Here is a 12,765-nt window from a genome sequence, read left to right as displayed (position 1 = left end):
ATGAGCCTATTTTCAGTTCGTGGTTTCTACAGGTGCCTTTAATTCCAGAATGCCCCTGGTAGCACTGAATGGTACTGTCTTATGGAAGAAACACCAAACTCATTCATTCTCCACAGCTCTCAGTCAACAGAAACCAACCACAACTTAATATACTGAAAAAGAGACAAATTATATACATCTGTCCAATGACTATCAGAATTCATCAAACCTCAGTGTAAATGTTCAGCATTTCCATTGCAAGACCTGAAACCCCCCTCTCAGCCTATCACACTTGGTACATTCCACCAGGAACACCTGAGTAAAGGAAATCTAAAGGCACTCAAAGAAGTTTGGCAGTTTCTGGGTTTACAACTGGGTCTGAACATGTGCATCCAAGAGAAAAGGTAAGAAACTCAAATAAATGAGCCCATTAAGTAAAACTGTTAAAATCCAGAATCAAACAATTTCAAATGTTTTGCTTCAAATGACACACAAGCACCACAACCAACAGGCCTAAAAGCAAACAAACAAACAGCATAAAAGTGTGTGTGTGTGTGTGTGTGCAACTTACTCACTGCTGATGCCTTGGAAGATTCCAGGTGCTGCGAGGTTTTCCTCAAGACAGAAAGTTACCTGAGACGCTGTAGTTTTTACCTCTTTTGGATTTTTAAATTCTTCTTCTGCTGTTAGTGGCAGTTACGCACAGCTTTTTGGGTGCATTACCGCCATCTGCTGGTCAGAAATGTTACTACAATATTAGATTTTCTTGCTCAGTGCAGTAGGCCCTGTGGAAATTGGAAAGCAGTCCTGCACAATAAACTCCCTGGAACTCCATTTTAGTTAGGAAGCTGTCCTAACTAAAGCTGTCCTGTTGTTCCTCCGACTTCCATATAGCAGTTTACTTTTTATTTTTATATCTGACTCTTGTACTTTCCGTTGCTCTGTCACTGGGACCTGCCTTTCTGTTGCATACTGAAATGTCTCCGTGCTATATATACATGAGTTTCTGTTTTTAGGTGTTGCTTTGGTCAGTTAGTCCATTTTACAATCTACTGGAATGTCTATATGTGGAGGAAATGATTTACTGTTATGCTTTTTTATTGGCGCATTGCAATAAAACTGGCATGGCTGTATGATATTTAATAACAATTTCTAATGCCAAAACATAAAGTACATTATTTAGTGGAACTTTAACCATCATAGTGTGAACCTTCACAAACTGTTTAAATCATAATGTGATAACATTTTTTTCTTCATTCCGGTCCACAAAATTTACACTTTTAAACATTTTATATTGTTCTGTATTTCAAGCATTGTGCTGTACGGAGCAAGATTTGGCACAATTATTCATCCAGTTGTCCTCCAAGCTGTATTAAGAAAGCCTAATGACAGATATCTGTTAATATGTTTCAGTTTCAGCTTTTTTTCTTCGTCAGGGCTTCCCTTTATCCGTAATTTGGTCCTTTTTGTTATTTTGAAAATGGCTCCCCAGGTTTCACGGCCATCCCTGGACATACCAAAGAGTCAACAATGAGGCGAAAGGAAATACCTATTTCGTAACTTCTGCATTTGACAGAGTAATAATTTGTGCATTTGAACAAGTCAGAGTTGAAGGTGCTTTGACCTCACTGAAGTGAGACATGATGGCCCGCAGGCCTCCAGGGTCCATGAATGTGGCCATGGTTGCAGCAGACCACACCACATGATTCCCAGGCTCATTACCTCAGCTTTGTAGGTGGCTCCACGCCTGCATCTGTGTTGGCGACAAAATCACTGTCTCTGAATACATATATATGTGTTTTGAAGGTTCAGTAGGTTTTTCTTCTCTGTTGTGTAGATGAAACATGCTGGAATCCTACAATTAATGCAGTTTATCACCCACCAGGTGTGAGGATACAGTTACAGCCACAGCTGCTTCAAATGACCTGACTGTGTACTTACCAATAAGACTTAATCAAACCCAGACAGTTTTTTTTTCATTTGTTTATTCATTTGGATCCCTATTAGCTTTTATCATCATAATTGATAACATATTTGTTTATTTCATTGGATTAAGCAAATGCTAAAATATGGCATAATATATGGTGTGTGCATGTACATGCCAGTTTACATAAAAACATAAAAAAATTTTGAAGTTCAGTGCTAATCTGTAATGTGGTCAAAAGCACTGCAATAATACATACAACTAATTAGTCTACAAATGCACTGTAGCATGTGTAGACTCCATTCTACTTTTGACACAATAAATTCAAGGAAAACTATTTAAACTATCCTGACTCAGCACTAAACTGCTTTACAGTCACTATTTTATTTTTTTATATATGAATTTTGCATTAGTATTCATTATTCGTCTCTTTAAAATACATTGACGTTTAAGAATGCACTGAGTTCCAAAAGACAAATCAGGCATGACTTTACGTGGCATTATTATAAACGCATATATATGTGCTATTTTACTTTGTATTTTCTGTTGTGTTGTTTTTAATTATCTGTAAACTGTGCTGCAATTTTAATTAGGACACTCACAACCCGGGCCTCACCAAACTATTCCTACAAAAATACTACACACTTTAATTAATAATCATGCAATTGCATGCTTTTATCATTTTAGGTTTTACACTGAGCTCCCTTGTGGCTGAGTGACTCCTGAGAGGTAAAATATAAAACATCAAGTGTGCAATTCTACATGTCATTGGTGAGCGCCTAAAAAGATCACTAGAGGGCAGCACAGTACATAATATGTAATCCAATATGCATCCACACACAAACAGACTAGCCAACATGTCGAGATGAACTAGATCCAGATGTGCTGGAATAGTTTAATTTTTATGACTTTTATATTCTACAGTATTTCCAAACATGGTCTAATCCTCAATCACTCACTGGTTAATTAATTAAATATGCAAAAGCTGGACAGATTTTTTTTCCCTAAAGATGATATCACTACTTTATTTTTGTAAACATGCTCATGAAAAATGAAAAATTCTGTGTTCCTGTCAGGTCTGAATACAGTCGGGGCCCCATGGCTGCTGCACCGCTCCCCCAAGCCCTGTGGGGGGAGGAGGAGGACTGTGGAGGAAGGTGGGAGGGGAGGGGGGGGGCGGTTGATCAGGAAGTTGGAATGTGGGTCCCTGTGTGTGATGTGATTGTTAGCAGAAATGTGTCAGCCCCAAGCTCACCGCCACCAGCCCACCACCACCACCACCACCCCTGAGCCCACAGCCCTGCTCAGGTTGGAAAAGTGGAGCTCTGTACGTCAATATGCGAGTGTGTGTGTTTGTGCGTGTCTGCATACACACAATATGCAGCTCGGCCCTGCGTTGCCATGGAGGCCCAGATACCTTATCTTTGCCTCTTCTAGTGGAACAAGGGTAAACTCATTCACGAGGCCGAGGGTGAGGTGGGAAGAAGAGGGGGGATAGCAAGGCAGCCAAAAAGCCTCTGGGCGGGTGGCAGACCACAGGCCCATGTGTGGCCATGAAGGGTGAAACCATACTGGATTAGGAGAGTTTATAACTCCCCATCTTTATATAGAGAAGCTGAAAGACAGAGGAGGACGGTGGTGGCTGAGTGGGAGTGTGCACAGCAGCAAAACGAGACATCAGTCGGTATAAATCACTTTCCGGTCACTGTAACAACAACCTAACCTGCAGCTTTTATTGTCTTTGGCTTTGCGTTTCTGCTACACAGCTTCTTACACTAAACGCTTCTAGTATTCAAGGTCAAGCCATGTAATGCTGTCAGTTCCTGCAAGGAAAGGTCACAACACTTTTTGTTGAATTTTATTTGGTGTTTTTGCTGCTGGCAGATTGGATAGATGTTCAGATCAAGAGGGCGGGACTTTAAAGGTGCAGTCTGCAGAAAAGAGTCTTCTTCTACTATCAACATTGGTTTCCTCATTTGGCAGTGGAATGTTTGCTGCATATACAAACAGCTGAGTGCTGAGTATTCATAAGCAACAGAACTTTATCCACACAAGGGTGAGTCATAATATTCCTTTGTTTATGTTTTAGAAATTGCTCATAAAATCCTCTCCATGCCTGTGTTGGAATCCATTAAGTCTGCAAACAGGAAAGAGTCTTTGTGGAAACAGACATAAATATGAGCATGCTAGCTGAACCTGAAGTCCCAGTAGATCCAGACTGATTTGATCAAATGTGGCTAATTCAGAGTAGCACCTAGGAAAGAGTTCACCAAAAAAAAAAAAATCTGAAAACTCTGCAGCTTTTGTTTGCCTTCTCCCTCTCTCCTCTCCTCTCCTCTCGGCTCAGCTCCTGAGAGCCAAACCGTGGATGGGTTTTCAGCCACAAACCTCACAGCTGGTCTTTGGTGCAGAGCATCTGGGCAAGCGGCTCTCCCCCGATCCAGGACTCCTGGCTGGACTGGTGGTTAGCCACACCAGCGCTTTCACCTGCCTGTCCGCTCAAGTCTCACCAGACTTTAAACGGCTCTAAACAAGTGGTAACATCAGATCACACACTCTGTAGCAGTGGACAGCAGGGAGGTAGGAAGCATGCATGCAACCCCTTTAGGTGTGTGTGTGTGTGTGTGTGTGTGTGTGTGTGTGTGTGGGTGTGTGTTGCATGTTGAAATGTGCAGTATTAAATTCACAAAATTACTTCTTACTTATTTGAAGTCCTGCATTTGAATTTGCTTCATTTTTTTTCCTACTTGACGTTTCAACCTAATATATTACTGTAATTTCTGGCACCTTGTCATTTGCTCCTGGTTGAGTGGGATTTGTAGTTCTTCAGGAATTTTTCACTGACCATGTGCTCGGTCACTGGCAATGTGATTATTTTTTAGATAAAACATTAATGGGCTTTAGGCTGTGTTTGCATCCAGTGGTTTGATTCTGATTTACAGTATATAGAAAGAGCAGCAGTGAGGCTGTTTAGATGCCAATGGTCAGTATACTGTTAGTTCTGTACGTCTTCCAGGCTATATTTAGATCTTATATTTCAGAGTAAACACTAATTAGCCAGCATAGTCACGCAACAAGTTGAGATTTTTTTTTTTTTTTTTAGAAGTGAGGACAGGTTTTATGTACTTTACAGTGTACATTTACAGAGTTACTGAGAGGCTGCACTATATTCTGCCATAGAAATGAAATAGAGAAGTTAATCCACAGATGCTGTTTTACAGTTCTTTATTATTATTATTATTATTATTATTATTATTATTATTATTATTATTATTATTATTATTATTATTATTATTATTATTATTATTATTATTATTAGTTGTTTTGCTTCATTTCACCATTCAGTGTTCTCTTACTGGAAAATAAATGGATCTTCCTTGACTTTTTGTTAGCTTTTCTGTCATGCTGAATACATGATATAAACAAGAAATCTATATATACATTTATATGTCATTTCATTTTTTAAGCTTATTGTGTTAGTGTATAAAATTTTGGGAAAATAATGCATGTCACACTGACAATTTTTAAACTATCAGTCACAGTGAAATCTACAGATTTTCAGTTTGTGGGTTTTTTTTAACAGGACATTTCATAAAAGAAGATGTTATTTTGTGCATATATTATGTATGTAGTGTTTGTTTAAACTATGTTTTCTGCTATAATGGGTTATATGGAATTCTAGCTTGCAGGTTACTGATTTGTTCTTACATTTTACTGTGTAACTATATTTTTAAAGAAGTGTAAGAGAAGAATTTATTTGAATAACTTACTTTACAGTTTTATAAAACTGCCTCTTATCATGTGATCTCAGTCTGAGGCATTTTACAAAACTTAGAAAACGTGGATAAATGACATATGCAGTGACTGCAAGATTCGTATTGTTATTGTTTATCTAATTATATATCATAATATCATTCAAATTTACTGAGTTATTTTGGTGTGCTAATGGCTAAATAATCGAAGTTTTGTTGTGTTATTTTATAGAATTACTAAAGCAGCGATCAAAATCAGGTTTATTTTGCTTGCCTCTTAACTTTTACATTTTACTTTAATGATTTACATCGTATTAAATAGGCTACTGTGTTTTCCCAAAGTTATTTTGTGTATGAAAGTTTGAAGATCGCGTTATCGTTGGTCTTACTGGCGGCTGCCTCAGCTGAACTTTAACCCTCCTCACACAAGGCCGATTTATTGTAGCACACTTCTTTAAAAAAAAAAAAAAAAACTATACTGCGAATTCTTAAATAGTCTTGTAGATTTTAATAAGTCAGGACACAACTCAATAACATACTGTTTACTCACATTCAAAAATATCCTACCTAAGCTTTTATTATCTCTGTACCAAAACCTAAATGCTTCGTCCTTTCATTACGCATGGCCAAAATCATCGCCATTGTGTTTTTTCGTTGTTTTTTATTTATGTGTGTCTGTGTGTGAGAGAGAGATAAAGACAGAAAGACTGGGAGCTTCTCTCTCTTTCAGCTTGTGTCTGTTTTTACTTTAGTCTTCGTGTTGCTTTAATCTGTCGTCCTCTTGGTTGGTGTCGTTAGTTTGACGCAGATCATCAGGCTGCAGGTTAATTAGAACCTAATTCAAACTTACACGTTGTCTGCTTAAGGCAGTTGTTTTCAACTGGAAAACAGTGAAAAAAGTTTTTTTTAATATTATTTCGGCTCAGTTTTGCTTTGCTTCTGTGTATTTTTTATTTTCTGTGTTTACATATTTAGCTGATCCATTAAGCCTTTAATTCATTTCCACCTGGAGTTTCGAAATGTTTTCACGGTTTTATAAGTGAAGCAGGACAACGTGTTGTTTTTTTGCACTTCAGTTGCATTTTTTTTTTTTGCCGATTGCTTTTGCACGAGTTCATATCTTCTCTTACAAATGAGTGAAAATAATTTTTGCGCAAATGGAACAAATGCAGAGAGCGTTTGCAGGATGAAACACACATGCAAGGACGCCTCAGTTATATAAGAACTGCTCTGGAAATCGGTTTGGTTTCATTTTTATTGAACCTTGACCTCCGAGATGGGAATTCTCAGATTTCCTAAATGTTTCAGACTTCATTGTGCTAATACTGACCTGCAGCGCCGGACTGAGTTCTCTGTTCGTTCCACCATGCAGGAGGCCAAAGTCTAAATTAGGCTGTTATCTGGAGTTACTGATATTCTTACTAAATGTCTTACGGTTTTAAAAAAATATACACACTCGTGATATATGCAGAGTATCAGTCTTCTGTCTTGCCATTTAATAAAATGCCCTTTTCAGTGTATTTTCAGTGTTTTAACAATAGCTTGGTTTGGTTTTATCGGTTCTTGGAGCAAATTTTGGGGAAAAAAAAATCATTCGTGCAACAGATTGCTTTTGCCTGCAGTTCAGTAAACTCTAGCTGTTTGTTCATGCAGCACCTGAACACAGAGTCTTGTCTTAGCTCCATCTGCAGCTGCGTGTGCGCGCACCCGCTGCGTAAAAGACAGAGAAAGAAATTTACCTATTTCGAGCTTTGGAAAATTTTGCGTGACAGCTTCTGAGGCCTTCTTTTGCCTTTTGTTTTCTTTACAACATCTGTTTTGGTAAGATGCAAAACAGATCAACCAATACCACTGACTCTGGCTTCAGCTAGAAATATGTAAATTTTGAGCAAATGAAAGCATCAATTACAAAATGTAACGTGCCTTTTTTCAGGAGAAGATTGTTGCGCAAGAGCTACACGTGTCTACAGTCCAAAAATCTTTGATTGGGACATTTTTTCTGTCTTAAGGCGATGAATGATAAGAAAATTACTTCAATTTATTTTTAAAGTGTGGGAATTTAACTGTGTATTTTTAAACCATTATTTTCCACACCAGATTAGGTCGAATAATTAGTATGTATTTCTCCAAACAAATAAACTTACATAGCCAACTGTGTCATAGACGTTGACACCTTGCTAATGAACAAACAAACAGCTCATGTTTTCTCTGTATCACGCTGGTGGGGGAAAGGCGCCTGCGTAATGAGATACCTAAAATGCAAATGAGACAATCCAGTGCGCACACTGCAAAAAATGACAACTTTGGCAGGTTGCATGTTAACATACTGCTAATGTGTTTCTCTGAAATCGAATGTTCCACCTTTAAACTGAGCTAAGTGTTGATTCCGGTGTTTTCCTTGTTTCAGGAGGAACTGACAAGTAAGGCAGAGTTAAGCGCCGTTTGCTGAGTTAAAGTGAAACAACACAAAATAGGTAGTCCTGAATGGTAACGTTCTGCGGCGGCTCCAGGAAGGACCTTTCCTTCTCTCCTTCAACGTAAAATTTAAAGGTGGCTGTTTATTCCATGCAAACTTTAGTATTTATTTGCACGATAGAGTCAGACTATCTGTTGGGATGTATCATGTAAACATGGCTCTATACAGTTTAATCTAATTTCTGAAAAATCGAGCTGTTTGTTGTGATCCTTTACTTGTCAGAAACTGTCCGTGTGAACCGTTCCGTGGCGTGCAGACTGAACCTGTGTGAAGCCACAGGCCTACAAAGCCTTAAAAGACTTCCCCATTCATGTTTCCGTCCTTTAGATATAAATATACCCAATCTGATTCTATTTCTGTCTGTTTTTATCTTCTACTCTGCCCTGTGGAAACTCGTTGCGTTCATTCATACTATCCAGAGACAAACTGCTTCAGCAAATTTTTCACAAATTGTTCCTTTCCCAGACACCAAAAGAACAACAGACAAAACATATGGTCGATTTGTCCACAAACTGTAATAATTTCTTCCGAAAATACCACCTGTTGGCCAACACTGTCTACTGGTCCATTACATTTAAACGGAGTGGCATACTTAATTGACTTGATTCGACGTTGTCTGAAAGGCTACGGTTTTGGAGAAGAGGAGTTTGCGCGTCATGACGCATGAGACTGCAAATATCACATGGAGAGGTTTAGAGTGGATAAATACGAAAACCTGGGGTGGGGACCTGGAAGGAATTATTATTTGGGATATAAACCAATGCTATTCCTGCACAGGCAACACCCCCCATCCTCCTCCCCCGTCGCCCCTACGTCGCGGACTCAGTTTCCGCTTCGCACGGTTGGTCATTGATGTGCAGTGGAGGGTTGGAGAGAGGGGAGAGGGAGCGCGCACGAAAGAGAGGGAGACGTCGAATTGACAAACCAGAGGCTGGGACGCAGAGGAGGGAAGAAGGAGGTGGCGGTTCTGCTCCACTGGGACTCGGCTACAGCTCACTGCTAGGTGCTATCGGCTCACAAAACGGACCTCGGCTTTAAAATGCGCAATAAGGCACCGAGCAGCGCCGTGTAGCTGTCACCGAGGACGACCCTCGACCGCCTCCTGCTCGCACGAAATCTGGACTAACTGTGTGTGTGAGAGAGAAAAGAGGATTCATGGAGAGTCTGTGCAGCTCCATCGAGCAAACCGCCTGGATTATCTGATTCGGGACGTTTTGATTTTTACAGTAGAGCTGGCGTTTCTCGTGTTGTGCCACCGCCACGTCCAACTGTAGCCTGTTTTTGTTTTTAGGTAAGCAGATCCTGCTCTGATCCGGCTTCGTGTGTTCACTGTGCTTCTAATTCCTAGTGGTTCCCATCGTAGTAAACGCTGCAGGAGTCGCCGAAGTGTCACAGTCTGTGCGTATAGAGCGAGTGTTTTTAAGTCGCTGTGCTTCGTTTTGTTGTGGACTTCAAGTCCAGTCGTCATTTAACTGTAAAGCTCGTGTGTAGTGACAGTTGTTGGGAACATGAACAGGAAATGGTGTTTCCTAAAAAGCGAGGGGAGTCCTGGGCCTGTTTCAGTCTGCAGCATTATTCTCAAAATGTTGTAGATTCTGTATTCTGTGCCTTGGACTCTTCATAGAACTATATGAGATCTTCGTGGATTAAAATAGGCTGTATTTGTGACAAACAACATGCAAAAATGTTTGCTTAAACGCATTAGTATAAGTCCAATTTGTTGCGTTTGAAAGTTTTTCCTTTTACTTTGATGTTTCTGAGCTGCATAATTGACACCGACACTTCTGCAAATGTTCCCACGTAATGACACGGAACTTTCCTTGTATCTGTCTGTTGATATTCTTTAAATCAAGTCTCCAGTTTTGTTCACAAGAAGCTCCACACTGACATCTGTGTGTTTCGTCTTCCAGCTGGGGCGCTAACTTCTCTCAGCTCCGGTCATGGCGGACCAAGAGGAGACTTTTGTCCTCCAGAACTCTCCAGGTGGCTCGGATTCAAGGGAATTACAGAGCGATAATAAATCAGAGAAACAGAACGGGACTTCAAGCAAATCCCCATCATCACAGACAACTTACATTCAGCAGGTCAGTGTCCTTGTGCAGGCCTCACTCTCACTGCTGCAGGCTGCAAGCCGCCCAACTTATGGGGTCACGTTCAACGTGTCACGTTCACTGTAGAACAAAAACGGACATATTTAGCCGAACATGCAGCACACTGTTGTTTGGGCTGTTTGAAGCATGCAAGAACAGTTAGAAATGTCTTCAAATTAAATGGAATAATCCTGCTAATCTGAGTTATTCCAAAGTGTATTGCTATGCAGATCTAACTTTTATCTTGGGCTGATAGGGACGTTTTTTGTCACAGTGCGCAATTGACTTCAGAAAATTTGTTTGAGAGGCGACACAACTTTAGAACATTTTTGAAGTTATTTTGCAATTTCTTGCAGTGATAGTAAGATGAAATATAAGTCAATATATATGCATTATTATTGATAAATTCTGTAGGAGTTAAGTTTAATCGTCACATTGATGTTACATTATTATACAGTGTTTTAATTGTATTTTAAATGTGTTCAAGGCCCAAACTTAAACCCAAACTTACACCCAACATAATAAATAAAATATCATAAGCATCAATATGTCATTATATCTCAATTTTTTTTTATAAATGTGCAACAGGTATTTCAGAGTTTTTTCATGTTTTAAAACTTGAAATTATTGTTTTTATTTCAAGCTCTAGCGTTTTTAAATTCATCTTTGAACAAATAGTTGTTCCAAACAGCTGAACTCAGAAGGCCTTTTGTGGACCAGTGAATGACAACTCTGCGTAAAAATGTGTGCACCAATGGGCACTAAAATGTTTTTATTTTGAAGGGAATGGAGGGAATAAAAGTATACCTGCACGAAAGGGAACTATGGACGAAGTTTCATGAGGTGGGGACCGAGATGATCATCACCAAAGCCGGACGGTAAGAGCATTTAAACAAATATCTACATATTATTCCTCCAAAGCACTGAGCAGAACGAGGTGTGTAAGGAAGTTAGTTTATGCTACTTTAGTCGAAGCCAATTTGTGAGTTCTAAAAATGCAGACTGCAGGCCGGATTGGAATCTTTCTTTTGCATAGGGATTTGGAAATATACACTGCGAGGAACCACAGAGAAAACACAGAGCATCTGGTGGACGCTTTAGCTCTCTGCGACGCCACCACTGTATGGCCTAGCCTACATTTTAGTCTGGGTGGCCTTGTTGGGAAATGCAATACTATCGACCAATCAGTCAGACATAGTAAACCTACGTACTGGTGTCAAATATTGCTGAATCTTCTCTATATTCGGTTAAATAAACGCCTTTTTGCACCACATGTTCTGCAATTCGCACTGCTTTTCCTCTATCTGCTCTAGATGGGTGTATAATAATTTAATGCAGACGTTTCCAGTTGTCCAACACTTGTGCAGCAACGTGTTGTGCAGCGACTGGGAGTGTGTCACATCCACAGTTGCCCTCAGACTGCATCCAGTCAAAACAGCGCACACTGGCTGAGTGTGAAAAATACGCACGACGTCTCTTCACGTTAAATGGCCCGAGGCTCGCATGCGTATTATAAATTATGAATATGTGTAATTTCACATGGCTACGTTTCACCGTGCGCTCAGTTGTTTTCTCGCAGCTGCAGAAAGTCTCCATTATATTCCCGTCAGTCGTTTCACTCCTGTTTTTGGCGAGAATTGCTATAACACAGCATCCGTCCTCGTCCTCTGCCCTTCCCTCTGACTCGTGAGACTTCTTGAGACTTACTCACGTTGTGTGTGTGTGTGCTTTTGTGACAGCTACCAAATATCCAAATGATTTACTAAACGGATCTTGCAGGGGAAAAAAATCTGGCACACAGTGAAAAACGTTTTATATGGTCCCTCTCCGACCCAACGCCCTGCCCTGAAAGTAAGATTTTCCTCTCCAAAGCAAATAAAGTCATTTATATATTTAAAATCATCCCACGTGACCGCACTGTATGCATTGTAATTTCGTTTGGTTTAATGTGCGAATTGGAATCATTAAAAGTGAACGCCATGAGCTTTATTCTTTAAATAAATTAGATTTTAGTCACAGTTTAGTGCGTTTATAGAGCGTCTGTGTACACCAGTTGCAGGTTTGAAAAAGCCTGGATGTGAATTTTAAAGATTTCTTCAACAGAAAAAAACATGGAAACACACCTCCATCTATTTTTGCTTTTGTGTGTGGGTGTGTAGTCCACTTTCCCACCTCACTTTGACAGTAACGGCGCTGTTTGTCCTTTACAGGAGAATGTTCCCCAGCTTCAAAGTGAAGGTCACAGGATTAAACCCCAAAACAAAATATATTCTCCTGATGGATGTTGTTCCTGCGGACGACCATCGATACAAATTCGCCGACAATAAATGGTACGTATAATACAACACACAAAAAACTCATTCCAAAGCACCTTGCATTACAGGAAGACGTATTTCTTTCATTTTTACGCGCATTTTTACGCACAGACGAAACATGGAGGTCATTGTTTTTTGGGGGGTCGCAGCTTCTCTCTCTGGACTTAACCCCAACAGGAAATTTTATATTGTTCTGATGGACGAGAATCGGAAGTGAATATATTATTTT

The 12,765-nt window shown here is 39.7% G+C and overlaps 1 protein-coding gene across 3 annotated transcripts in view; it reads left to right on the top strand.

The window, feature by feature from the left end:
- The first annotated feature begins 306 nt into the window (after positions 1 to 306).
- The window catches only part of tbx5a (T-box transcription factor 5a), a 29,223-nt gene continuing 16,764 nt past the window's right edge, over positions 307 to 12,765 (top strand). The window contains exons 1-5 of one of the 3 annotated variants that reach the window (XM_055004115.1): positions 3,580 to 3,959; positions 4,251 to 4,483; positions 10,042 to 10,215; positions 11,005 to 11,099; positions 12,432 to 12,551. In XM_055004115.1, coding sequence (XP_054860090.1) covers positions 10,072 to 10,215; positions 11,005 to 11,099; positions 12,432 to 12,551 — 359 coding nt within the window. In that variant the 5' untranslated portion in view covers positions 3,580 to 3,959; positions 4,251 to 4,483; positions 10,042 to 10,071. Of the gene's footprint in view, positions 384 to 3,579; positions 3,960 to 4,250; positions 4,484 to 8,745; positions 9,423 to 10,041; positions 10,216 to 11,004; positions 11,100 to 12,431; positions 12,552 to 12,765 lie in introns of those variants that run through there. The other 2 variants (XM_023284828.3, XM_023284831.3) reach the window with 2 other exon arrangements.

Source organism: Amphiprion ocellaris, chromosome 17 (genome assembly GCF_022539595.1).
Source record: "Amphiprion ocellaris isolate individual 3 ecotype Okinawa chromosome 17, ASM2253959v1, whole genome shotgun sequence".
NCBI lineage: Eukaryota > Metazoa > Chordata > Actinopteri > Pomacentridae > Amphiprion > Amphiprion ocellaris.
This window is presented reverse-complemented; position numbering and strand designations above follow the sequence as displayed.